Source organism: Saccopteryx bilineata, chromosome 3, assembly GCF_036850765.1.
Source record: "Saccopteryx bilineata isolate mSacBil1 chromosome 3, mSacBil1_pri_phased_curated, whole genome shotgun sequence".
NCBI classification, from domain to species: domain Eukaryota; kingdom Metazoa; phylum Chordata; class Mammalia; order Chiroptera; family Emballonuridae; genus Saccopteryx; species Saccopteryx bilineata.
In genome coordinates, this window is record NC_089492.1 from 225,476,631 (window position 1) to 225,503,199 (window position 26,569).

Genomic DNA, 26,569 nt, shown 5'->3' on the forward strand with positions numbered 1-26,569 from the left:
ATGCTGTGATTTAGTTTATTCAGTTAGATTTTTTATGCAGGAATTTAAAATACACTGTCTTCTTTTTCCCTTTGGCCTGTTTTAATATTTGCTTTGGACTATGCTCTAGAATAATCATTCAACTATTTATGTAAGCATTAAAGTATCTGGGATTTTTTTATTTTATTTTATTTTTTAAAATGTTTATTTATTAACTCTAAAGAGAGGGGGGAAGAGAAAGCAAGAGAGAGATAGAAACATCGATCTGTTCTTGTGTGCCCTGACTGGGAGTTGAACAGGCTGTGTCTGTGCTTCAGGACAATGTTCTAACCAACCAAGCTATCTGGCCAGGGCTAAAGTATCTGGGATTTTTTTTTTCTGTATTTTTCTGAAGCTGGAAACAGGGAAGAGACAGACTCCCGTAGGTGCCCGACCGGGATCCACCCGACACGCCCACCAGGGGGCGACGCTCTGCCCCTCCCGGGCGTTGCTCTGTTGTGACCAGAGCCACTCTAGCGCCTGGGGCAGAGGCCGAGGAGCCATCCCCAGCGCCTGGGCCATCTCTGCTCCAATGGAGCCTCGGCTGCGGGAGGGAAAGAGAGAGACAGAGAGAAAGGAGAGGGGGAGGGGTGGAGAAGCAGATGGGCGCTTCTCCTGTGTGCCCTGGCCGGGAATCGAACCCGGGACTTCTGCTCGCCAGGCCAACACTCTACCACTGAGCCAACTGGCCAGGGCCAAGTATCTGGGATTTTTAAAAGGATATAGTTTTGTACATTAAAAAGCATAGGTTCTGCAAATCTAGGACCCGAGAAGCTACTTTGAAACTGTGCTGTCATCTACGCAGTGACAGTAATTATTAAGATTTTGTTTGTAAAGATAACACTTGATGGTTCCGGCTGGTTGGCTCTGTGGTAGAGCATCAGCTTGGCGTGTGGGATGTCCTAGATTTGATTCCCAGTCAGGGCACACAGGAGAAGCACCCATCTGCTTCTCCACCCCTCCTACTTTTTCTTTCTCTTCCCTTTCTGCAGCCATGGCTCTATTAATTCCAGTGCATTGGCCCTGGATGCTGAGGATGGCTCTTGGAAGCCTCTGCCTCAGGTGCTAAAAATAGCTCAGTTGTGAGCATGGCCCAGATGGACAGAACATCAGCCCCAGACAGGAGTTGTTGGATGGATCCCAGTCAGGGCACATGCAGGGGTTTGTCTATCTCCCCTCCTCTCATTTAAACTAAAAAAAAAAAAAAAAAGATAACACTTGAAGGCAATAAAGTCAATAAGTGTACCAGGCCCTGTCTGTTGCTATATATGGAAACTTGCAGACCACACCAGAGATGTCTGTTGTCAATAGAAGCATCAGCCCCATTTCCAATTATAATGAGTCTTCTTTTATGAAATTATCTAGAAAAATTCAACATGACTTCAACTTGGGTGTATGGTGGTGGTGGTAGGGGAATGTTATCTCTACCAGCTCACTCAAACTCCAGGAGGATATTAAAACAGAAGGAAAACAGACATGTTGATTGCTGGATAAAGCCACATGTGGCCCAGAAGACACAGAAGTCTTACCATGGCACCAGTGGCCTACATATAACTGGAGACCTCAAACAGATGTCTGGTGATGCCAGATATTATAAACTATTAGAGATCATTAGACCATAGTGATAATGACTACAAAATCATGACTTCAGAGTCAGTGTGGGGCAGTTATTTTTTCATTTCTGTCCTAAGATTCTTCCCTTACTGCAAGACAGTGATAGTGCTTAAGATTTCCATTAGTCACCAGGTAGAGAGAACAGCACAAATGCATCATTGATATGTTTTATAATTTGACACTTAATAGGTAGTTATGAAAAGAAAAAAAAATAGAACATAACAACTGTGGCAGATAGGCCAAAACTGTAGGTTGGAGGAATTGTGTTTTTCCTTGAACAATGACTGGTAGTGGATTTCAGTTTACCTAGGCACATGAAGATGAGTCATGTATAAACTCCCTGATGGTCCTACTCTTTCACACAACGCCTTATCAGAAACCCCTGCTTGAACTTTTCAATGTTATAAATGTTTCTATTGCTAGTTACAATAAAATAACCTGAGAATTATTCTGGATAGAAGAAAAGTGTCATCCTGCTGTTCTCATTATGTTCTGTCTAGCACACTTGACCTGTGTTACTCTGTGCTTTTCTCTGCTAGTGGCCTAACGATTGCCATGCTCCTCAGCTGGATGTTCCTGCTGCTCCTGCGGTTCACAGCTGGGCTCCTCTTCTGGGTGTTCGTTCTGGGCGTGATTGGAATTATTGGTTATGGTAGGTATCAGCCCTCTTAAAATCACCACATATCAAAATTACCTTTTTCTTTTCAGTCACCATTATCAATTAGCAGGAAACAGTTTCTTGAAGTGAATTTAATTATTCTTTGCTCCTCCTGAAAAAAAATGTTAAATTGAGAAAAAATGTTTAATTTTGCATATATTATTCCTGTGACATTTTTCTTCATCTTGAAAAAAAAAGTGTGTTTTCAACACATTCTACTCTTTCACTAGCAGCCTTTGGTGTCGTGTCTCATGGGTATTAAGAAGGAAGTAAAAAGAATCCCTTTTAGGTTAATGAAAAAAAACATTTCAGACAACTTCTTTTATTCCATTAATTTTCCTATTTGATCAAAGGCCAGATATCCATAATTACAGAAGTGTGATCTATTTTTCCCTTTCAATTTAGTACTTTTAATCCAGGTGCTGTCACACACTCTAATAATTAGCTAGTGCTGCGCAATGAGATATCACCCTCTAGAGGCAAGTCTTCTGAATTACACTTATTAGATGGAGAGTTCATTTTATTTCAAGGTTGAAATCCACTCACTAACTCTGTTCCCTCCAAAGCAGTACAGGTAAAATGTGAACACTAAGAAGGGCATTGAAGTCTCTCCCAGGGAACAGTGCAGCACTGTGGCAGCCTGCTTTCAGTTTTCTAATAAATGCAGGGGCCAATATAGGAGGGCTTAAGGGGTTTCTGTTCAAAACGATGATTTCCACTGCAACAAACACCATTTGGATCAAAATGCAGTTTATGGTAGCAGACAGGAAAAATAACTATTTCCTGTTTCTATCACTTAAAGGAGAAGAGATTTACACATATTCATATAAGAATGCAGTTGAACCTTATAACCCATCAATTCCACTTCTGGGTATTTAGCTGAGGAAATCTAAAACACTGATTTGAAAAGATATATACTCCCCTATGTTCTTTAAAGAATTATTTACAATAGCCAAGATGTGGACATAACCTAAATGCCCATCAGCAAATGATTGGGTCAAAAAGATGTGCTTCATATATAAAATGGAGTATTACTCGTACATAAAAATTAATGAACTCTTACCATTTGTGACAACATGGATAGACCTAAAGCATATAATTCTAAGTGAATTAAATCAGACAGAGAATGACAAATACCATATGATTTCATTAATGGGTGGCATCTAAAGAACAAATTAAATGAACAAAATAGAAACAGACTCATAGATACAGAAAACTGATGGTTGCGAGAGGGGAGTGGGTTAGGCAGCAGGGTGAAAAAGGTGAAAGGATTAAGAAATACCAGTTGGTAGTTACAAAGTATGCATGGGATATAAAGTACAGCATAGGGAGTATAGTCAATAATATAATAACTAAGTATGGTGCCAGGTGGGTACTAGACTTAAGGGAGGATCACTTCATAAATTAAATAAGTGTGTAACCACTACGTTGTACACCTGAAACCTAATATAAAATAATATTGAATGTCAACTGGAATTGAAAAAAAAAAAAGAATGCAGTTGAATCTCCCGGTTCTGTAGTCAGCCTGAAATCTAATCCCAGCTCCATAATGTATAACTGGGAAACTTTGGAAAAGTTTCTTAATGATTATAAGACTCAGTTTCCTTATCCATAGCATCAGGTTGCAATAATGATATTTCTACCTCCCAAGATTATGAGGATTAAATGTGAAAATGAGTATAACACTCTTAGAACAGTGCCTGACACATAGTAAGCACTCTATGTATTATATTATTGGGTTATTGTTATTATCCTCCTCATTATGCTCAGTGACTTTCTGGACAACCATTTACATCTCTTCAGGCGTTCCTGCTGTGCAGCTGCCCATGAAGACGTGGGTCAGTCTGAAGAAAGACCTGCCGTCCCTTAATCAGAAACTCCCAAGACAGCTTTTTGTTTAAAAATCTTTCTGTGTACTTCTGCTTATAGCACTAAATAATCTCTGCTCTTTGCCAACATGTAGCCTGAGCATGTGATTCAATCACTCTTTTATTATTATCAAAAAAAGAAGGGCAGTAAAGCTTGCTATTGATTTCACTGACTTGTCTTAAGGACCAAGAAAAATCTAAAATTCATTATAGCCCAAGTTTGACAATGATGAAAAGGAAAAATATGGTCAATATAAAAAAAGTGCAGGTAAAACAACAAAGTTTAGCTCCCTATTGACTCCCTAGGTAATGTTCACCCAAGAATTAATGGTGTGGCAAATAAGCTTGAAGTTATACATTGGGTGGAAAAATATCCAACTAGATTGGAAAGTATATATAAGTAAGAAAGACTGTATATAACTGACATCTGCTACTATCTTGGAAAATCAATTGTCAATATATCATGGGAAACCAACCATTTCCTACTGACAGCAGCCTCTTTACTGGGGCAGAGAACATGTGGATGTGTCATACTGACCAGGGAAAAAAGCCAGGCTGTTTGTGGAGAAATGGCCCTGAACAGCAGTGGAACAGTTCTCATTGACCAGAACAATGTTAAGAGTTACACAGGAGAGACCATTTAACACCATGCTTATAAGCATTGATTTGGAGATTGAAAAGGCAAAATTCCAGATTCATTATATGTTAACTATGTAAGTACATAGTCTCTCTAATTTGTAGTTTTTTCAACTATATAATAGGAATATGTAATAAATAAAATAATGCACAGAGTACTTATAAAACTGCCGAGCATGTAGTAATTGTTCAGTAAATAATATAAATATCTGTTGTTATTATTATGCGTGAATATTATTGAGGAAGAAGGAGTTGAAAGCCCAGGTATCATGCCTTAAAAACTTTAAGAAAGATAAAGCAATAGAAAAAGAAATAGGAAAACACTGCTAAGACTTTCACATCCACCATTATGAAGGAAGTAGTCTGAAGGGCTTTTATTGCTATGGAACAATGGCATAAAAACAGTATTGTATTATTTTATATAATTTATTATTTTGATGAGCTTACAGGAAATAAATCTCCATAAAGAAAAAAATTTAAACCCATGAGCTAAAAATGTAGGCTACTGAGCAGGAAGCACATGTGAGACGCCAGGTGTTACAATCTGAAGAGTCTGAGGCCAGAGCCAGCAGCAGGCGATCAGACTTGAAATCTGAGGACGTCTTGAATCCTGGAAAATATCTAAAGCGACCCCAATTTAGTAGTGCCTCTGGCTGCCAGCAAAAGCAAATGTAATCCCCCTCTTGATAAAAGCATGTTCAGTTTAGATCACCAGTAAGATGAATAAAGTATGAGTCAAATCAAAGGTTACCGAACATGAAAGAAAAAGATCTTTTGTGAGAAAAATAACAAAAACAAACTATAAACATCGTATTGAGGTCTCTAAGAAATTATATATAGGAATTAGTAAATATAAAAAATGAAATAAGCATATATACACTGTTTAAGAATTAAGAATAGTATTTTTAAAAATAAGAAATTATCAAAAATGTTTAGGCATGCATGAAGATGAACAAAATGGAACTTTTAAAAATTAAAAAAATTACTAGGTTAAAATTAAATTGATAATTGAATTAATAAACTAAAAGATTAATCTGAATTATCCCAAATACAGCAAAATATGACAAGGGAACTACATATGATCATGTGGTCATGAGAGATAAAGAATAGTTGAATAAGACCCTAAATATATGAGTCATATTGAAAAGTTATTGAATGAGAATTTTCTAGAACTGATGAAAGACATAAATTTATAGAAGCAGGAAGCTCTAATTATACCAAAGAGAGTAAGAGAGAAAACATCTATATCTAGTCATACATTCTGTATTCATTAATTCAACAACTATTAGTTGAGCAGTTATAGTGTACAAGCAGTATCCTAGACTTCTGAGATAGGACAGTAAACAGACAAAGTTTCTTGCTCTTCTGATGCTTACAGCTTATGCAAATTATCTATTAGAATGTAATATTTGCTATGGGAAAAAGGAAAAGTAGAACCAGTGATAGAGGATTCAGAGTATTATAATAAGTCAAGGAGTAAAAATTGTAATATTAGTAGGGTAGGCCTTTTTGAGAAGAGATCTGAGAAGGTGCTTGAAGGAGGCAATGGAAGTAGCCATTGGAGATAGGGGGAAAGTTGTAGATAGTGAGTACAGCTAGAGCAAAGGCCCGAAGGTAGGAGTGTGTGAAGAAATGGCTAGAAGGCTTGTGTGGATGGGTGGACTGAGTAAAGGGGAAAATAGTCAGAGATGAAGTCATAGAATATTTGAAGGGCCAGGGACTTATAGATTATTGTAAGATCTTTTACTCTGAGTTAAATGCAGAGGTAAGGTTTTAAACAGAGAAGGGATGTGAAATGATGATTGCTCTAGTCCTGAGTTGAGAAGAGACTGTAGTGAGGCAAGAGAAGAATCAAACAGACCAGTGAGGAGACTATTGCAATAATCCATGTGCCAATTGAGAGTATCTCAGATCATGTTTTTAATGTAGAAACAACTGAATTTCCTGATGGATTGAATGCAGCTCTTGAGAGAAAGGGAGGAGTCAAGAATGACTCAAAGCTTTACATTTGAACAACTGGAAAGATAGACTTTTTCATCAATTGAGATAGAGAATGTTAGAGTATAGGAAGCTTGGTGTGGAAAGGGAATTGATCAGTAGTTTAATTTTGAATATGGTTGAGTTTGAAATGTTTATTAGGCATGAAAGTGGAAATATGAAGTAGGCAGTTGGATATTCAGTCTGGAATTAAAGAGAGAGTGCTAGCCTAGAGAAACACATTTAGGCCTGACCTGTGGTGGCGCAGTGGATAAAGCATCATCCTGGAACTCTGACGTTGCTGGTTCAAAACCCTGGGCTTGCCTGGTCAAGGCACATATGGGAGTTGATGCTTCCTACTCCTCCCCCCTTTCTCATTCTCTCTCTCACTCTCTCTCTCTCTCTCTCTCTACTGTCTCTCTAAAAGTAAATAAATAAAATCTAAGAAAGAAAGTTTTTTTTAACAAAAGAGAAATACATTTAGGAGCCAGGAGCACTAGAGCTATGAGATTAGCTGAGATCAGTATATATAGAGATGTGAACCAAAGACTGAGCTCTGAGACCTTCCGATATTAAAAGGTCAGGGACAAGAGAAGGGACCAGCAAAGATCACAGAGGAGAAGCAGGTGTTTTTGAAAATCAAAAGTAGGTGATATTTTGAAGACAAGTGAAAAAAAGGGGAGTAATCAACCATGTCAAATGGGATAAAGATAAAATGGGCCAAGAAAGATAAAATTTGAGAATTGGTCTTGGATTTAGAAAGTGGAAAGATGCTTGGTGATCTGATGACAGTTTTGGTAAAATAATGAGGGGAGAAAAGCCTGTTTAGGGTAGATTAAAAACATATTGGAGAAGAATTGTAGTCAGAAAATATAGTGGCTATTTTGGGGAGGTTGGTTGTAATGGGGAACAACAAATCAGCTAGTAGATGAGGGAAAGAAGGTCAAAGTAGAATTTCTTTTGTTTTATTCATTAAAATGGAAGAAAGAACAACATACTTATATATTGTTTAGAATGATCTACTGGAAAGCAAGAATTTAAGGAGAAAGAAATTATGAAACTTCAGAATACTAATGACAAAAGATTTTGAAAAGAACAGGAGAGAAAAGACATCACATATAAAGAAACTAAGGCAGAAGCAGAAAGTGAAATAATTCAAAGAGTTAAGAAAAAGTAACTGTCAACCTATAGCTATATACACTCAGCAAAACTATCTTTCTAGGTGAGTGATATATAGTTAAAAATAAGCAAAAAGTAGAGTTTACAAATAGATATATACTAAGGGAAATCCTAAAGGATGTATTTTAAGAAGAAGAAAAATAATTCCACAAAAGGATGGTAAATGTGTAAGTAAATCTGAATAAACTTTGTATAAAATAATAATAATATTTAATTTTTTGAAGTGTGAATGTACATAAGAAAAATACTGAGCAATAATCAGAGTGAGGTGATTATTAAGTGATCTAAATTCCTTGTATTTCCTTGTTAAAGTATTGACTTTAAACCTGGTTATTAAGTGCACATAGCAAATTTTCAAGGGTAATCTATTTTTAAAATAGAGTAGATATCTCCAGACCACTGAAGGGAAAAAATAGAATATAAGTAAACAAATAAAAATTTATTTATTTTTAAAAGACAAAAATTGCAAAAAAAGAAGTATAGCCATAAAGTGGAACAGGAAAAGCAAAATGTAAGTAGGTAGAAACAAAAATAAATATATCAATACATTAAATATAAAATTATTAAATTCACCATTAGAATATAAAGAAAATTAAAGTATACACATACCAGTTGGAGCTGTATGTTATTTCCAATAGTTACACAACATGTAAGGAAATTGACAATTAAGACATGGCTAACAATATACTGTACTAGCAATCAATAACAAAGAAAAAGCTGCAGTAGCCATAATAATATCAGACAAAATAGATTTTAGAATAAAGAGCATTATTAGTTATACAAAGGATTTGATTCACTAAAAAGATACACCAATTCTAAACATGTATACAGCTAATAAAATAGCTTCAAAATTCATAGAACTATAAGGATAAATAAATAAACTGATAAGTAATAAATCTGTATGGGATAAATCTCCCTTAGGGGGAAATTTCAACACATCTTTCTATTAAAACAGGAGAATAATAAGCACAAAATTCAGAATAATTGCTTTATGGCAGGAATAGGCAAGAAGATATGATAGAATTACATCAGGTAGAATAAAAAAATTTTAATTTGTTTAATGAGAAAATTTGAGGTTATCAAATCTTTTTTTTCTTTTTTTTTCTTTTTTTGTATTTTTCTGAAGTTGGAAATGGGGAGGCAGTCAGACAGACTCCCGCATATGCCTAACTGGGATCCACCCGGCATGCCCACCAGGGGGCGATGCTCTGCCCAACTGGGGCATCACTCTGTTGCAACCAGAGCCACTCTAGCGCCTGAGGCAGAGGCCACAGAGCTATCCTCAGCACCCGGGCCAACTTTGCTCCAATGGAGCCCTGGCTGCAGGAGGGGAAGAGAGAGACAGAGAGGAAGGAGAGGGGGAGGGGTGGAGAAGAAAATGGGCGCTTCTCCTGTGTGCCCTGGCCGGGAATCGAACCCGGGACTTCCACACGCCAGGCCGATGCTCTACCACTGAGACAACCGGCCAGGGCTGAGGTTATCAAATCTTAAACTAGGTGATACATTTGTGTATGTTCTTTTTCCTTTATACTTTAATATCTACTTCTGTATAACATAATTATGTATGTATTAAGTATTCCATAAAGTATTTTTTAAAGAAAAATTTAAAATACACTGGGAAAGCAGAGCCTGAAAGAAAGAGATTTGTCATATCTCTTTGAAAAGTAAATGTCTTTTCTAGTCTAGTTTTGTCTCCTTCTCCATGGGCTCATCTTCACTTTATACCTACAAAAACAACAACAAAAACTGTTAGTTTACAACTAGGGGTTTAAAAAGCTGGATTTTTGTTTTGTTTTGTTTTCATTATTGCTGGAACATTTCCAATACACCTTATCCAGACCCATTGTTCATAAAATTAGTAGATGTCTTAACTCGATATTTACTACCGCTTTATTTAGGCCATGGAAAAAGTCTTTATATAATCTAAAATATAGAGTTTGGGGAGAAATATAGTTAGTCCATATTTGTGTTTCCTAGACATAGATTTTGATAAGAATTTGTGGTAGGTCATTCTACCAAGACATGACTTCACCATCAAAACTTTTTTGGGGGGGGCAGAGACAGATAGAGATCAAGAGAGGGACAGGCAGAAAGGAAGAGAGATGAGAAGCATTAATTCTTCGTTGCGGCACCTTAGTTGTTCATTGATTGCTTTCTCATATGTGCCTTGACCAGGAGGCTACAGCAGAGCAAGTGACTCCTTGCTGAAGCCAGCAACCTTAGGCTCAAGCCAGCCATCTTGGGCTTCAAGCCAGTGACCTTTGAGTTCAAGCCAGTGACCATAGGGTCATGTCTATGATCCCACGCTCAAGCCAGTGACCCCACACTCAAGCTGGTGACCTCAGGGTTTTGAACCTGGGCCCTCTGGGTCCCAGTCCGATGCTCTATCCATTGCACCACCACCAATATTTTGAAAAATGCTTCTTTGCAATTTAAATAAAATGGTAAATTTGTTTTTTGAGCTGATGATATATTCATGTGCTTCAAATTTTCAAAAAGTATAATGTTTATACAGTGAAAATTTTCCTTCTCATTATATTCCATGATCATTAACTTTCCCTCCCTTTAGACAAAAAATATTATTTTTCTGTGCATCCTTCCAGAGATACTTTTTGTTTTTTGAGAGAGAGAGAGAGAGAGAGAGAGAGATATGCAGGGAGAGAGAGACAGGAACATCAAGCTGCTCCTGTGTGTGTCCTGACCAGGAAATTGAACTGGCAACCTCTGTGTTCCGAGACAAGCAATCTGGCCAGGGCTTTATTTTAATGATTTTTAGAGAGAGAAAGGAAGAGAGAGAACGGGTAGCAGTAAGGGAAGCATTTTTTGTTCTACTCAGTTGTACTTTTTTTTTTTTTTTGGTTGCTTCCTTGTGTGCCCTGACTGGGGATCGAACCTACAACCTTGTTTCGGGACAACGCTCTTAACCGATTGAGCTAACTGGCCAGGGCCTCCAGAGATACTTTGTGTGTGTACAAGTGAATATATATAAAGATTGTTCTTATTATATAAATTACAGCATACTTTTAATGTCATTTTGTACCTTGCTATTTTCACTTAACAAAATGTCATAGAATTATTTAATATCACTAGAATTTACCCTTTTCATGTGGAAATATACTACATAGTATTCCACTGTACAAGTATACCATGACTTATGGACATTAAGGTTGTTTCTAATCAAAAGGATATTTAAAGTCAAATGTTGCCACAGTCATCCAGACAAATCCTGAGCACATTCAAATTGAATGCTATTAGATAAACAAAAAATATTTACTATGTAAATATGAATCCTGCCTTTATAAAAATGACCACTATGATCAGATATGTATGATAAGCACATAGCTTATATTTGAGAAAATAACATTTTATAATAGTCTGCTTTCCTTTCCTTTTCAAGGAATATGGCACTGTTACAAGGAATACAGAAATCTTCAAGAACAACCAAATTCTCATTTAACTATATATGACATCGGGATTCAGACTGATATAAGAATGTACCTTCAAGTGAAACAAACATGGTTCACTTTTAGTGAGTGGATTTTAAAAACTGATTTTGTTAAAATTGTAATAATGAGAAAACATCTTTTTGTCTAAAGAAAAGCTTGGATTGGTGTAACCTGTCAAGTACACTTGTTGCTAATATCATTAAAGTAAATGTGTTTATAATCCTACTAGCTACAGTAAATGAAAAAGTCATTGAGTGGAATTTATTATGTAATCTAAGAAGACATTATCTTACAATGATTTCAAGCTTTCTGCTTTCAACTTGAAATGTTTTGGATGTGGATGTTTATAGCCATTTACCTGATATCCAAGATGTTTTAAAAGGAAAAAAAATGCTTGAATTTTCAAACTTGTTTAAGAAAAATAGAAAAACATTTTTATAACAGAAAATTTTAAACTATTACAGGAAATGGAATAATAAGTAACAAAAATAAATTTATATTTTAAACTATTAATTCAAATTATCAAACTAGTTTTTTGTGTGTGGTTTTTTGTTTTTTTAATGAGAGGAGGGGAGGCAGAGAGATAGACTTCTGCATACACACTGATCAGGATCCACCCGGCAAGCCCACTAGGGGACAAAGGGGGCAGTGTTCTATCCATCTAGGGCCCTTACTCCATTGCTACCAGAGCCATAATTTAGTGCCTGACATGGAGATCATGGAGCCATCCTTAGCACCAGAGACCAACTTGCTTGAGCCAATTGAGCCATGGCTGCAGGAGGGAAAGAGAGATTGAGAGTAGAGAAGGAGAGAAGGGGGAGGGGTGGAGAAGCAGATGGTTGCTTCTCCTGTGTGCCCTGACCAGGAATCAAACCCGGGACATCCACACACTGGGTTTACACTTTACCACTTAACCAACCAGCCAGGGCCCTGATTATCAAATTAGTTAAAGGTAATCTTAACAAAATTTTTAAAGCAAGATGATTTCAGAGATAGCTTTAAACCTATATTCCTAGAACAGATTTATTATAATATTCCTTTCAACTTCACAGAGATTCATGTTCTTTAATCAAGATTTTAAAAATAATCTCTAATTATGTTGCTTAAGAATAAAATTCACCTTCATATTGTTGAAGTTTGAAAGCCAGTAAAGACATGTTCAAGGAAGCTTGGTGATGGAGCCCAGAGAGAGCCTCAGAGGGGTCACTAACTGGGTGGGGCATCATGATTCCAGCTATGCATCCCATCCCAGTAAATTTGTCAACTTGACTTTGCCACTTTTCCCAAAAATCACTAGGCTTTCAAGAACAGGCTCACATTATGTCCCTAGAGTGCCATTTTATTTGTGTACACTGTTAAGTTTACACTATTTGGTACACTGTTTTATACGCTCCCTGACCAGAATGCAGACATATCCCATTGTTGGTCAAATAAGTTTTTAAATATGATATATGTTTGCTCGCTTATAGTTTGCACTGGGTGTGGGGGACAGGCTGTAAGCAGGCAGGGTCGTTATAGCCTAAGGCTTAGTTTTAAGACTAAGCTTTTCCCCACACCCTTGACTGATTGCATGATGTAGGGTGGTGCACTCTCATGAGGAATCCCATTATGCCTCAGATAAGTGACTTTGTATCAGAGACTTCCTTATTTATATATTGGATTAAAGGTTTTGATTTCTATACTATAAAATGGGGGCAGACCGGGAGCTTGCTCTCTCTCGGTTCCTGAGATTAGCATTAGAGAGGAGAGCAGAGAAAGGCCATGTGGAGGAGAGGAGAAGCAGCCAAGATGGCTGAGTGCTGAAGGAGAAGCCAGTTTGTGCAGAGAAAGGGAGATGGGGAACAGAGGTGAATAAGGCTGGTGAGGTTAGGAAACTCGGATAAGTCAGTGGCTTTGGGAACCCTGAATGGAAAGGGAAGTGTTTTCCCACTGTATGTATTTCTTGCCTGCCAGGTGCAAGCTAGGATTAAAGGTAATGGCCCACCATTTCTTGGCTCCATTGTTTCATTACTGTCTGTCCGAATCCAATGCAAATCTGCATGGGCCAGGTAGCTCTGATGGTGGCCATGGCTACTGGCTTTACACCCATCTAGGACACAGCTTTCCTGGGACCACAGCATTTCGGGAACAGATTAATAGTAAAAAGCTTTATTAGCAGAGGCCTCAGTTTTGATCGATTTTTTTTAGGCTCCTGCCAAACACAATGGTCTTACCCTGAGGCACAGGCCCCCAGCAGACTCCTCTGTCAACCCAATTTAGTTCTCTTTTCCTAGGACAGTGCTGGATCAGAACACCAAATCCTTGTTTTTTGGGTACCCATTTCTAGCTTTCATCAGCCTAGTTCTCTTCATGTAATGAACACATTATTTTTTCAAATATGTTTTGCCAAATTGTTTTGTTTTTAGCTATTTTTAACTATAAAAATCAAACTTCTTGGCACTTACAGCCTCATCTAATCACTCTTCCTGAATTTGAAGTGATTTCATATCTCCTCAGCAATCCACTTACTGTTAGCTCTTATCTCTACAGAAGGCAAGTCTCATCCATTATATTATGTACTGAAACTTCTCGATTTACTTTCAGATGAGTCTTAATTAGAGGTTCTATGGTCATTCTATTGAGATGATTAGAAACTGCAATTGGAAAATTAAGAGATGTACTTTGAAGAGAATACAGAGCTTGCTTCTATTTTTAAGTCTAGAAATACTAATTTTTCCTCAGATGAGACTTTAACTTTCACAATGCATTTATCAGACATTACTTGATTACTTGCACCACGTTTGGACAAAATCTCAGCACTAGAGACAAGTACATAAACGCGATTACACTAATTGACAGAAACACTGAGAATAAGCAGAGTTGTATATTCAACAATACAATTTTTATTAGTCTTGAATTATGTTAGGAGATGGTTGTATTCTCATTTCTACTATTAATTATCCCATTCTCCTTCTCTGTGAAGTTATAGTTATGCCAGTTTCTCCATAGGGTCTCAAGAAAAATATGTTTCTATTGTTTGTTCTTATTCAATCACAAGGAAGAAATGTAATATATAAGTTCAAAAGGCAATGAAATTTCTTTAATATAACCCTTTTGAACATGCCCTTTTATTAAGGTATATGTTTTATATGCAATGGTCTTATCAAGACAATTTCATAATATAAAGCAATTCTGGTATATCACATATTCTTAGGTTTGTCCAAAAAGAAAATAATTTTAGCTTAATATAGTTATACTTCACAATTTGGGGTTCATTTTTTATGTTTTTTTTTTTTTTTCATTTTTCTGAAGCTGGAAACATGGAGAGACAGTCAGATAGACTCCCGCATGCGCCCGACCGGGATCCACCCGGCACGCCCACCATGGGGCGACGCTCTGCCCACCAGGGGGCGATGCTCTGCCCCTCCGGGGCGTCGCCATGTTGCGACCAGAGCTACTCTAGCGCCTGAGGCAGCGGCCACAGAGCCATCCCCAGCGCCTGGGCCATCTTTGCTCCAGTGGAGCCTTGGCTGCGGGAGGGAGGGGTGGAGAAGCAAATGGGCGCTTCTCCTGTGTGCCCTGGCCGGGAATCGAACCCGGGTCCTCCGCACGCTAGGCCGACGCTCTACCGCTGAGCCAACCGGCCAGGGCCATTTTTTATGTTTTAAGACAGTGGTCCCAACCTTTTTTGGGCCACAGACCGGTTTCATGTCAGAAAATATTTTCACAGACTGGCCTTTAAGGTGGAACGGATAAATGCACAAAATAAAATTATGCAACTGGTGTAAAAACTGTGATTTTTTTTTCTTTTTTTCTTTTTTTTTTTTCTTTTGTATTTTTCTGAAGCTGGAAACGGGGAGAGACAGTCAGACAGACTCCCGCATGCGCCCGACTGGGATCCACCCGGCACGCCCATCAGAGGGCGATGCTCTGCCCACCAGGGGGTGATGCTCTGCCCCTCTGGGGCATCACTCTGCCGCGACCAGAGCCACTCTAGTGCCTGGGGCAGAGGCCAAGGAGCCATCCCCAGCGCCCAGGCCATCTTTGCTCCAATGAAGCCTTGGCTGCGGGAGGGGAAGAGAGAGACAGAGAGGAAGGAGGGGGGGGATGGAGAAGCAAATGGGCGCTTCTCCTATGTGCCCTGGCCGGGAATCGAACCCGGGTCCCCCACATGCCAGGCCGATGCTCTACCACTGAGCCAACCGGCCAGGGCAAAACTGTGATATTTTTAAATATAATTGTCAAACTTATGAGACAAACATCAAGAGTGAATCTTAGACGGATGTAACAGAGGGAATCTGGTCATTTTTTAAAAATAAAACATCGTTCAGACTTAAATATAAATAAAACAGAAATAATGTAAGTTATTTATTCTTTCTCTGTGGACCGGTACCAATCTGCGGACCGGTACCAAATGGCCCACAGACCAGTACCAGTCCACGGCCCGGGGGATGGGGATCACTGTTTTAAGAGAATCAAAGGTGCATGAAAATATAACTACATAGTTTAACTAAAAAAATGATATAGTAGCAAAATGATACATTGCCAATGTCCTCCCACACCTCTGGGTTAACTGATTTTTACTTACTGGAAATATAAAATGATATTTGATGTAACATCGGGATCTTGGCGGTGTAACCACAGAAAGACACAGTGAGTGCTCTGGTGGTGGGTGCCTTCACACATCAGCAGAATAACTATCTAAGAAGCATGCCATGGAATGATTTCTTCACAGGTGGAAATTTAATTAACTTTACATTAACTTTTTTTTTATAGTTTTAGATTGTTATTAGCAGTGACATAGTTCCTTAATTTTAAGATTATACCTTTTTACTTTTTACCATTTCTGAAGTCAGGATGCATCTTATAATTAATGAATAGATAGTTAATGGAGGGCTTCTTTACTTTTCTTAAAAAGATATTCCTAAATTAATGGTATGTTTTAGAATTGAGAAAATATAGTAATTAGGACTATTTGGCTTCAAGTAAAAAGAAACTAATTCGAGCTATTTGAAAAGAAAAGAAAATTTGTGCAAGCTGGGGCTAAGGCAAAGGTATTTTTATTAGAATATAGAAATGTCTCACCAAACTCAAACATGAGACAGAAAAGCAGCTGAACTTTCAAGTATACCTACATCTAGGAAACAAAAGCCAAAAGAACCCAGGATTTCCTCTCCTCGCTCCTTCTCTCTTTATACACACACACACTTTATTTCCTATCTAAAGATTTACTTACTTTGCATGAAGATAGTTTTGACGCAGTTCATTAAGTTTGTGTAACTCTTAGTTCAAGAGCTTTATAAATGCCAACTTGAAACTTACCTAGAATACCTTACTTCTAATTCTTAGACTTTTATTAGATGATTTGGGCTGTGTTTAAACCCTGATACCACCAATAGTGGCCATGATGGTGGAGTCACAAAATAAAATGTGGCCAACCAAAAGCCGTTGTGTAACTCAGCAAGGTCAATTCATTAAGAGGTATTGTAAGCAGGGCCAACAGAAAGCTTCTTCTCTAATGATTGTCTCACTTGGTGGAGTAAAAGTGAAACATTTAAGAGCTTCCTAAAGCAGAAAAGCAAGTCTTTCTTTCCTCTATGCCTGTTTCCCCATTTCTACAAATGGTGGAAGAAGTTCTCAAGGTAAAGCCCATACAGATGTCATAAAGTTTTTCCAAGATAAAGCCCATTCAATTGAGTTGTTTAAACTTAAGTAAAGATTTTTATCTAGAGTTTTTAACATTTTTGAAGGTTTTGAAAGTGAATGTCTAAGATTGGCTGAAACTACGAAGTGTCAGAATTGGCAGAAATAATCATGAAGCTCAGTCCTAACTTCTGCAGAGAAAGTTTGTCTGTTGGATAGATTTGTATCACGCACTAATTTTGTTTTTTCTTTTTAAAGTGATCATGCTCTGCATCCTTGAAGTGCTTGTCATCCTCATGCTGATCTTCCTGAGGACCCGAATCCGCGTCTCCATTGCCCTGCTGAAGGAAGGGAGCAAGTAAGGCCTTGATGGAAAAGCTTACCTAGTGTGTATCAGTTGGTCAAGCCAGTCACTGCCTATTGTTCAGATGCCCCAGACTATTTACCCTTCAAGATGACTTAAGATCAGATTGCTACTTATTAGAACAGTCATGCTAACCTGTCCTTCAATATCCCTAAAACCTCAATTATCATAGGGTAAAGTAAGGTTAAACTCTGTCTAGTCTACATATTAGCACTTTTTTTTCCTTCTTTTCCAAATGAGAGAAAGGGAGATAGAAAGACAGACTCTTGCATGCGCCCGACTGGGATCCACCAGGCAACCCCTGTCTGGGGCTGATGCTCTGCCCATCTGGGGCCATGCTCAGAACCGAGCTTATTTTAAGACCTGAGGTGAAGGCTCCATGTAGCTATCCTCAGCACCTGGAGCCTATGTACTTGAACCCATCAAGCCATGGCTGTGGGAGGGAAAGGGAGAGAAGACAGAGAGAGAGAGAGAAAGAGAGAGAGAGGTGAGGGAGGAGGAGAAGTGGAGAAGCAGATGGGTACTTCTCCTGTGTGCCCTGACCAGAAATCTAACCTGAAACATCCACATGCCCAGCCAATGCTCTACTAGTGAGCCAGCTGGCCAAGGCCTGGGTTTTTTTGTTGTTTTCTTAACACCAAATGTATGTTAAAAGAATAACATGTGAAAGTAAGTGATAAAACGCTATATAAAAGTTAGTTATATTGCATATTGCATTATTCCCATACTGAGTCACATGTTAATATAAATTGTTGAGATCATTTGCAGAATTTTAAACCACCATAATTCTATAAAGTTGATTACATATTATTACCATTGCTATATAAATGACAAAATTTGCCAGTAGAAGGAATAATTGATCTTAACAGCACCAGACTATATATTTTGTATCTACAGCTCTTAATTCAGAAACACTTTATACCCAGAGCCATTTTTATTAAAACATGCAATAAAATAAACACTAAATTTTTCATAAATTCACACTGGGAGGCAATAACACCTACAGTTTCCAAACTATTCCAAAAGATCACTTGAGAATAATACTTTAAAGTTTTGAATAATGCATGGAAGAAACAAAGAAAGCATTACTATAAAGCCAACAGACCACACTCTTGATTTAAAATGACAGAAACTAAGTTATCAAGGACCAAATTATTTTAAATACTGCTTAAAAATTATTTTAACAAAATTGTCATCTGTAATATAATAGTGCTACCTGAAGCCCCGTGGTTAAATGGTTAACAAACAGTTTGTTAAATTAAACTCTCTCTCCTTCTCACAGTAACTGAAGCCCTATCATTAGCCCTTGAAAACTACTGGTTTGCTGGATTTTTAAAATAATATGATATTGTACATTTTACTGTAACTTAACCCACTTTTATGCCTCCAAATGTGTGTGTGTATTAAAGGACCAATACAACTGTGACAGGCTGATAGTTTGCTCAAGGGAAAATAAGAGTTGGAATAAATGGGTGAGACTACAGGGCAAACAGAGAGATGCTTTGCAATTCTCTTAACAGCAGTGTCTGGAGGAAGGAGAAAACAGCATAGCTCAAACAGGAAAGTGAAGAGGGTAGTAAATTTAACAGAAATCGAAGATGTGTCAATTCATTAGGAGTAGAAATATTTCCATCTGAGTGCTCAATGGCTATAACAAATAGTGCTGGATTTAATCTAGTGTCATATGAAGAAAAGGTCATTCAAAAGTAGTTAAGGACACGATAAATAGGATGGTGACCATTTCAGAAACCATGTCTTATGAGGAAATAGCAAAGGAATAATTATCCTGCAGACTAAAAGAATAAATTACTTAGCCCTGGCCGGTTGGCTCAGTGGTAGAGCATCGGCCTGGCGTGCAGAAGTCCCGGGTTCGATTCCTGGCCAGGGCACACAGGAGAAGTGCCCATCTGCTTCTCCACCTCTCCCCCTCTCCCCCTCTCCTTCCTCTCTGATTCTCTCTTCCCCTCCCGCAGTTGGGGCTCCATTGGAGCAGGGTTGGCCCGGGCGCTGAGGATGGCTCTGTGCCCTCTGCCTCAGGCACTGGAATGGCTCTGGTTGCAGCAGAGTGAAGCCCCAGGTGGGCAGAGCATTGCCCCTTGGTGGGCACGCCGAGTGGATCCCGGTCGGGCGCATGCGGGAGTCAGTCTGACTGCCTCCCTGTTTCCAACTTCAGAAAAGTACAAAAAATAAAAATTAAAAAATAAATAAATAAAAGAATAAATTACTTTGAGGGATTGCTGTGTTAAAAAGGTGGTCATGGCTTCTCCAAAGGCAGTGGATGTTAATTACGGCCAGGCAGATATGGAAGAATTTTCTAATATACTGGAAAGAAATAGAATAAGCTGTGTCATATAAAAGTAAGTTTCTAACAATGTGGTCACCAGAGGCTTATGAACATATTTTAAAGATTGTAAAGAAAAGATTCCTGAATTAGGGAGGGATTCTCACATTTGATGAGATGATTGTCATGGTCCTCTCCAATTTTAGAAGTCTAAGAATCCAGCCTGGCCAGGCTGGGCACAGTAGATAGAGTGTCAGACTGAAGACCCAGGTTCAAAATCCCGAGGTTGCCGGCTTGAGTGTGGGCTCATCCGGCTTGAGCGCAAACTCACCAGTTTAAGCATGGGGATGCTGGCTTAAGCATGGGATCATAGACATGACCCCATGGTCACTGGCTTGAGCCCAAATGTTGCTGGCTTGAAGCCCAAGGTGGCTGCCTTGAGCTCAAGGTCACTGGCTTGAACAAGGGGTCACTAGTTCTGCTGTAGTGCCCCCCCTAGTCAAGGCACATATCAGAAAGCAATCAGTGAACAACTAAGCCGCTGCAACAAAGACTTGATGCTTCTCATCTCTCTCCCTTCCTGTCTGTCTGTCCCTATCTGTTCCTTTCTCTGTTTCAAAAAAAAAATGTAAAAATCTAAACAAAAGGATGAAATATTATGATTATAATGTCTCAAATCTTTAGGAGTCAGACAGAAATAAGAAAAGAGTAGAGAATTTGAGTAAATTTGGGCAAGAAATGTGAGCATTAAATAATGTCTCTCTGCCTGACCTGTGGTGGTGCAGTGGATAAAGCATCGGCCTGGAAATGCTGAGGTCGTCGGTTCGAAACCCTGGGCTTGCCTGGTCAAGGCACATATGGGAGTTGATGTTTCCAGCTCCTCCCCCCTTCTCTCTCTCTGTCTCTCCTCTCTCTCTCTCTCTCTCTCTCTCTCTCTCTCTCTCTCTCTCTCTCTCCCTCTCCTCTCTAAAATGAATAAATAAATAAAAAACATTAAAAAAAACTTAAAAAAAATGTCTCCAACTTACAATAAATAAATAAATAAATAGATAAATAAAATAAAATTTAAAAACCAGCTAAATATATGCCAGCATAATCAGCACAAAAGAGTTGATGTTTATTACCAATGTTCTTAAAAGAAATTCCGTCTAAGGCTTATCTAGATCAAACAGTTAAAAATTTAATTGAGAATTTATAGCACTGGATCATTTTGAATTTTAACTATTTTTTGTATTTCAGAGCCATTGGATATGTCCCTACTACATTAATTTATCCACTTTTAACTTTCATTTTCCTCTCGATCTGTATTTGCTACTGGGCCGTGACAGCCGTGTATCCTTTGGTAACTTATCTCATGGAACCTCGGGTCCACACCACCATTCGGGAACCAGGAGTCCAGTGTTTTTCATTCTGGGAAGATTAGGAACATCCTAAATAAATAACTGATTATTTTTTCAGCCAAGCTCTAAAAATCCTTTAATTTACTGATTGATTTTCTCTCATACAGGCCACTTGGTAGATTTTGTTTTATTTTTGTCTTCACATATGGTACTTCTCCTTGGTGATAACCTTAAAAACTTCTATATATTTTACTGTTTTCAAGAGGCCTCTCTGTGCAGTTGACCTATGTTATATTACTCTGGGTCTGAAGAATGGATGAACTATTAAAAGATTCAAAAATTTTTTATGTTAATCTCGCAAAGGATTTTTAAGTTATTTGCATTATTTCTATGTCTATGTATTTTCAACTTACCAGCAAATAATTTACCCTTAATAGAATTTACTCAGTTACTTGGCTTCATCAGGGATACCCATATACAAAATTATAACCCCAGATGGGCAATGTAAACATGAAAATAAAACCTGTGACCCAGCGGTAAGTAAAAGAAATTCTCTTTTATTTAACTTCAGTACAGAACTCTACTACATTTCATCCAGCAGTGTTGTAGGAGTTGTTCATAGAGAGCCCGAAGTAAAGAATATAGAGAAATAGAGACCCTGTATATTGATAGAGATCACTGTAGAGAAGGGGTGAGTGAGTCAGGTGTTAGCAGGAGAACACTGGAAACGGTGGGAGAATAGAAAGGAAGCTCTATTATTTCCTGAGCGCATTTGTCTTATCATATCTCCAAGAAGCACTAATAAATGTGAAACTAAAGAGGGGCGAAGAGGGATGAACATAGGATGGAAAATGAGATATGCATTCCAGAGTTCATAAAAATATTACATAAAATGATGTGATTGAAAATAGGAATAACTGAAGAAACTCATGGGAAAAGTATAGGACATGCAATTGGGAGTGGGCATTTTACACACAAAGGGAAGTCCAGGAAGGTGTTATCTTGGAATAGCATTTAATCTCATGCTATCTACGTTGTTTCTTTCCGAGTGCAGATTTTTAACACAACTGAAATTTCCAAAGCTTGCCCTCATGCTCAGTGTAACTTCGCTTTCTACGGTGGAAACAGCCTATACCATAAATACATCACTACCTTCCAGATATTCAATCTCTTTGTCTTTCTCTGGCTTATGAACTTTGTCATTGCATTGGGTCAGTGTGCCCTTGCTGGTGCCTTTGCTTCTTATTACTGGGCCTTGAGAAAACCTGATGACATTCCACCATATCCACTTTTTACTGCATTTGGACGAGCCATACGGTAAGTTTCTCATTGAGCCCTACCTCTGTTTTTCCAAGTGATGTTTAGTATGCTTATAATTCAATCTTTTGCTTATCATTCAAGTGGCAAGGCACAAAATAGCTCAAAGGTATGATTCAAGATTCATGGATGTTCATTGGCTCTGTCTGGCTTTATAGCCACAATTGTATACTCCCTAACTAGAGCAGTATTATTCTAAAGACCATGGGTACTAGAGATAAAATATTGGGGGCGGCACCAAATTAAAGATTAACAATTAAACCGAGCAGTGGATGCTCATTGCTCAGCTCAAGCATCCTATCTTATGCTGACAGACAGTTGGTATTATTTCTGTAGGTGAAGTGCAAAATGTGTATGCATGGTTTAAAACTCTCTAGATCTTTATCAATCTGAATGGAGGAGTGTAAGAAGCTCTTTTATATCATCCTCCTGCACATCCCTTTTATCTATAAAAATTGTTTAACTTCTTTTTAGTTAATAGTGGAGATATTTTAACTTTTATTCTCACTTTATCTTTGCCCAGATATCACACAGGATCTCTAGCATTTGGATCCTTGATTCTGGCATTAATTCAAGTGTTTAGAATAATTCTAGAATACTTGGACAAACGTCTTAAAGGTAAGATTCCAGAAGTCCCTTTACACAGACTCCTTGACTTCCAAGAAGAAAATAGATTGGGACAAATGGTTGCAGGAAACATGATGACTATGACTAGGGTAATAAAGATGGAGGTGATCAGATTGGGGATGTATTTGGAAAGAAAAACCAACAGGACTTTCTGAAGCATTGAATACAAGAGGGGGCAGGGGAGAGGAGCAGTGGTGAAGGAAAGGGAGAAAAAATGTGTGGTGCTATTTACTATGATGTCTAAAGCAGAAGCTACAAATTTCACAGAATAAATAAAAAATTATAGTTTTGCTTGACTTGGCAGTGGTGCAGTAGATAAAGTGTCGAGCCTGGGACACTGAGGGCCCAGGTTGGAAACTCTGAAGTCACCAGCTTGAGTGCAGGCTCATATGACTTGAGCGCAGGTTCACCAGCTTGAGTACAGGGTTGCTGTCTTGAGTGTGGGACTCTAAACATTACCCCATGGTGGCTGGCTTGAGCCCGAAAGTTGCTGGCTTAAGCCCAAGGTTGCTGACTTGAGCAAGGGGTCACTGGTTTAGCTGGAGCCCCCTGGTCAAGGCACATATGAGAAAGCAATCAACAAACAACTAAAGTGCTGCAACAAAGAACTGATGCTTCTTATCTCTCTCCCTTTCTGTCTGTCTCTAAAATAAATAAATAAATAAATAGATAAATAAATAAATTGTGTTTTTAACATGTTAAGATTGAGAAGCATGCTGGAGTTGTCAGGCAGTTTCAAGTCTAGAGCTCAGGACAGGTCAGGCTTAAAATATAAATATAGGTGTTATTTGCATAAATCTTCATACATGACACATATAGTTTATAAACACATAAACTGTTTAGAATGTACTTTAAAATATTAATTGCCAAAATAGTCTTGAAACAGAATAACAAATTGGGAACATTTACATTTCCTAATTTTAATACTTAATATATATAAAGCTACAGTCAGCAAAACAGTGTGGTATTGGCATAAGGACAAACAGATGGGTGTGAAATAGAATAGACAACCCAAACATAAACCCTGAAATATAAGCCCATTCCATGGAGAAAGACAATTTTTCTTTCAACTACTGCTACTAGTAAAACTGAGTATCTGTATGCAAAAGAATAAATTTGGTCCCTTACCTTACATCATATAGAAAAATTATTTTAAAGTGGATCATAAAAGGCTAAACATAAAAGCTAAAAGTATAAAACTTTTAGAAGAAAACATGGGAAGAAATCTTCAGACATACATAGATTTGATGGTTTCTTAGATATGACAACGAAAGAAAAAATAAATTAGATTTCATCAAAAGAAAAAAGCATTTAAAAACACTGTAATGAGAGCAAAAAGACAATCCACAGAATGGGGGGGAAATATTTGCAAATCATATACTAAATAACTGACCACTATTTTGAATATACAAACAACTTCTACAACTCAACAATAAACCCAATTCAACATGGGCAAAGGGTTTTTTAATTATATAAAACTTTTTCAGCATTACTGAGATATAATTGACCAATAAAATTGTATATGTTTGAAGTATACAACATGATGATTTGGTATATATTGTATATATATACATTGTAGAACTCCCACATTCAAGGTAATAAACATATCCATTACCTCACCTCACATATTTGCATATTTACCTTTTTCCCCTTTTTTCTTTTTTGGTGAAAACACTTAAGTTTTATTCTCTTAGCAAATTTTAATTATACAATACAGAATTATTGACTATATTCACCATTTTATACATTATATCATAAGACCTTATTCATCTTATTACTAAAAGTTTGTACCTTTTTACCACCCTCTCCCTATTTCCTCCACCACTCAACCTACAGTAACCACCATTCTTTTTTTTTTTAAGAGTTGGACTTCCTTTTTTATTCCACATATAAGTGATAACATAATATTTGCCTTTATCTGGCTTATTTCACTTAGCATAATGCCCTCCAGGCCATCACTGTTGTTGCAAAAGCAGGGTTTTCTTCCTTTTTTACACTGAGTTATATCCCATTGTGTATCTATACATTTCCTTTATCCATTGATCCATCAAATGATATGCAGTTTGTTTCCATACATTGAATATTATAAATAATGCTACATTGAACATGGCAGAACAAATACCTTTCTGAGATACTGATTTCATTTCCTTTATATATATACACAGAAGTGGAATTGTTAGTTCATATGGTAGTTCTATTTTAATTTCTTGAGGAACCTCCATACTGTTTTCTATAGTGGCTGCACCAATTTACATGCCCACTACAGTTGCGGTTTCTTTTTCTTCACATCCTTGCCAACGCTTATCTTTTGTCTTTTTGCTAATAGCCATCCAACAGGTGTGAGGTGATATCTCATGTGGTTTTGATTTTTATTTCTCTGATAATTAGTAACGTTGACTACTTTTTCATGTACCTATTGGCCATTTGTATGTCTTTTTTTTTTTTTTTTGGAAAAATGTCTACTTAGGTCCTTTGCCCATTTTTTTACATTGGGTTATTTGTGGGGGGGGGGGATTTTTGCTATTAAGATCTGAGTCCTTGTATATTTTGGATATCAATGTCTTATCATATATGTGGTTTTTCATTTTTTTTCCATTCCATTAGTTGCCTTTTAATTTTATTGATGGTTTTCTTTGCTGTATATAAGCTTTGTAATTTGATGTAGTCCCACTTGTTCATTTTTTATTTTGTTGACTTTGCTTTTGGTGTCACATTCAAAAAATCATTGCCAATATCAATGTCAAAGAGCTTACCCTTATGTTTTCTTCTAGGAGTTTTATGGTTTCAGCATTATTTTTAAGTCTTTAATCCATTTTGAATTAATTATTGTGTATGGTATAAGAAAAGGGCCCAATTTTATTCTTTTGTATGTGGATACCACTTTTTCTAGCACCATTTATTGAAGATAAGATCTTTTCTACATTACATGGTTTGGCTCCTTTGTCAAAAATTAATTGGCTGTATGTGCATGACTTTATTTCTGCTCTCTCCACTCTGTTTCATTCACTTTTGGGTCAATTTTTACATCACTACCACAATGTTTTGATTACTATAGCTTTAGAATATAATTTGAAATCAATAAGTACTATAATGACTTCAGTTTTGTTCTTTTTTTCTGAATTGCTCTGGCTACTTGGACTCTAGTGGTTTCATACAAATTTTAGAATGTTTTTCTATTTCTGTGAAAAATGCTACTGGAATTTTTATTAAAATTACATTGAATTTGTGTGTTACTTTGAGTACTACGAACAATATTAATTCTTCTAATCTATGCACAAGGAATATTTTTTATTTATCTGTGTCTTTTTCAATTTCATTAATGGCTTATAGTTTTCAGTGAACAGGTTTTTTACTTCCTTGTTTAAATTTATTCTAGGTATTTATTGTCAATGAAATTGTTTTCTTAATTTCTCTTTCTTTTTTTTTTTAATAAATTTTTATTAATGGTAATGGGATGACATTAATAAATCAGGGTACATATATTCAAAGAAAACATGTCTAGGTTATTTTGTCATCAAATTATGTTGCAAACCCCTCGCCCAAAGTCAGATTGTCCTCCGTCACCCTCTATCTAGTTCTCTGTGCCCCTCCCCCTCCCCCTAACTCTCTCCCTCCCTCCCTC

At 37.4% G+C, this 26,569-nt stretch overlaps 1 protein-coding gene across 3 annotated transcripts in view; it reads left to right on the top strand.

The window, feature by feature from the left end:
* SLC44A5 (solute carrier family 44 member 5) overlaps positions 1 to 26,569 on the top strand; it is a 419,099-nt gene that overhangs the window by 368,138 nt on the left and 24,392 nt on the right. For all 3 annotated transcript variants that reach the window (XM_066264971.1, XM_066264970.1, XM_066264972.1), the window contains 7 exons: positions 2,172 to 2,284; positions 11,348 to 11,479; positions 17,277 to 17,376; positions 20,903 to 20,995; positions 21,452 to 21,539; positions 22,058 to 22,320; positions 22,844 to 22,938. In XM_066264971.1, the coding sequence (XP_066121068.1) occupies positions 2,172 to 2,284; positions 11,348 to 11,479; positions 17,277 to 17,376; positions 20,903 to 20,995; positions 21,452 to 21,539; positions 22,058 to 22,320; positions 22,844 to 22,938 (884 nt within the window). The remainder of the gene's footprint in view (positions 1 to 2,171; positions 2,285 to 11,347; positions 11,480 to 17,276; positions 17,377 to 20,902; positions 20,996 to 21,451; positions 21,540 to 22,057; positions 22,321 to 22,843; positions 22,939 to 26,569) is intronic.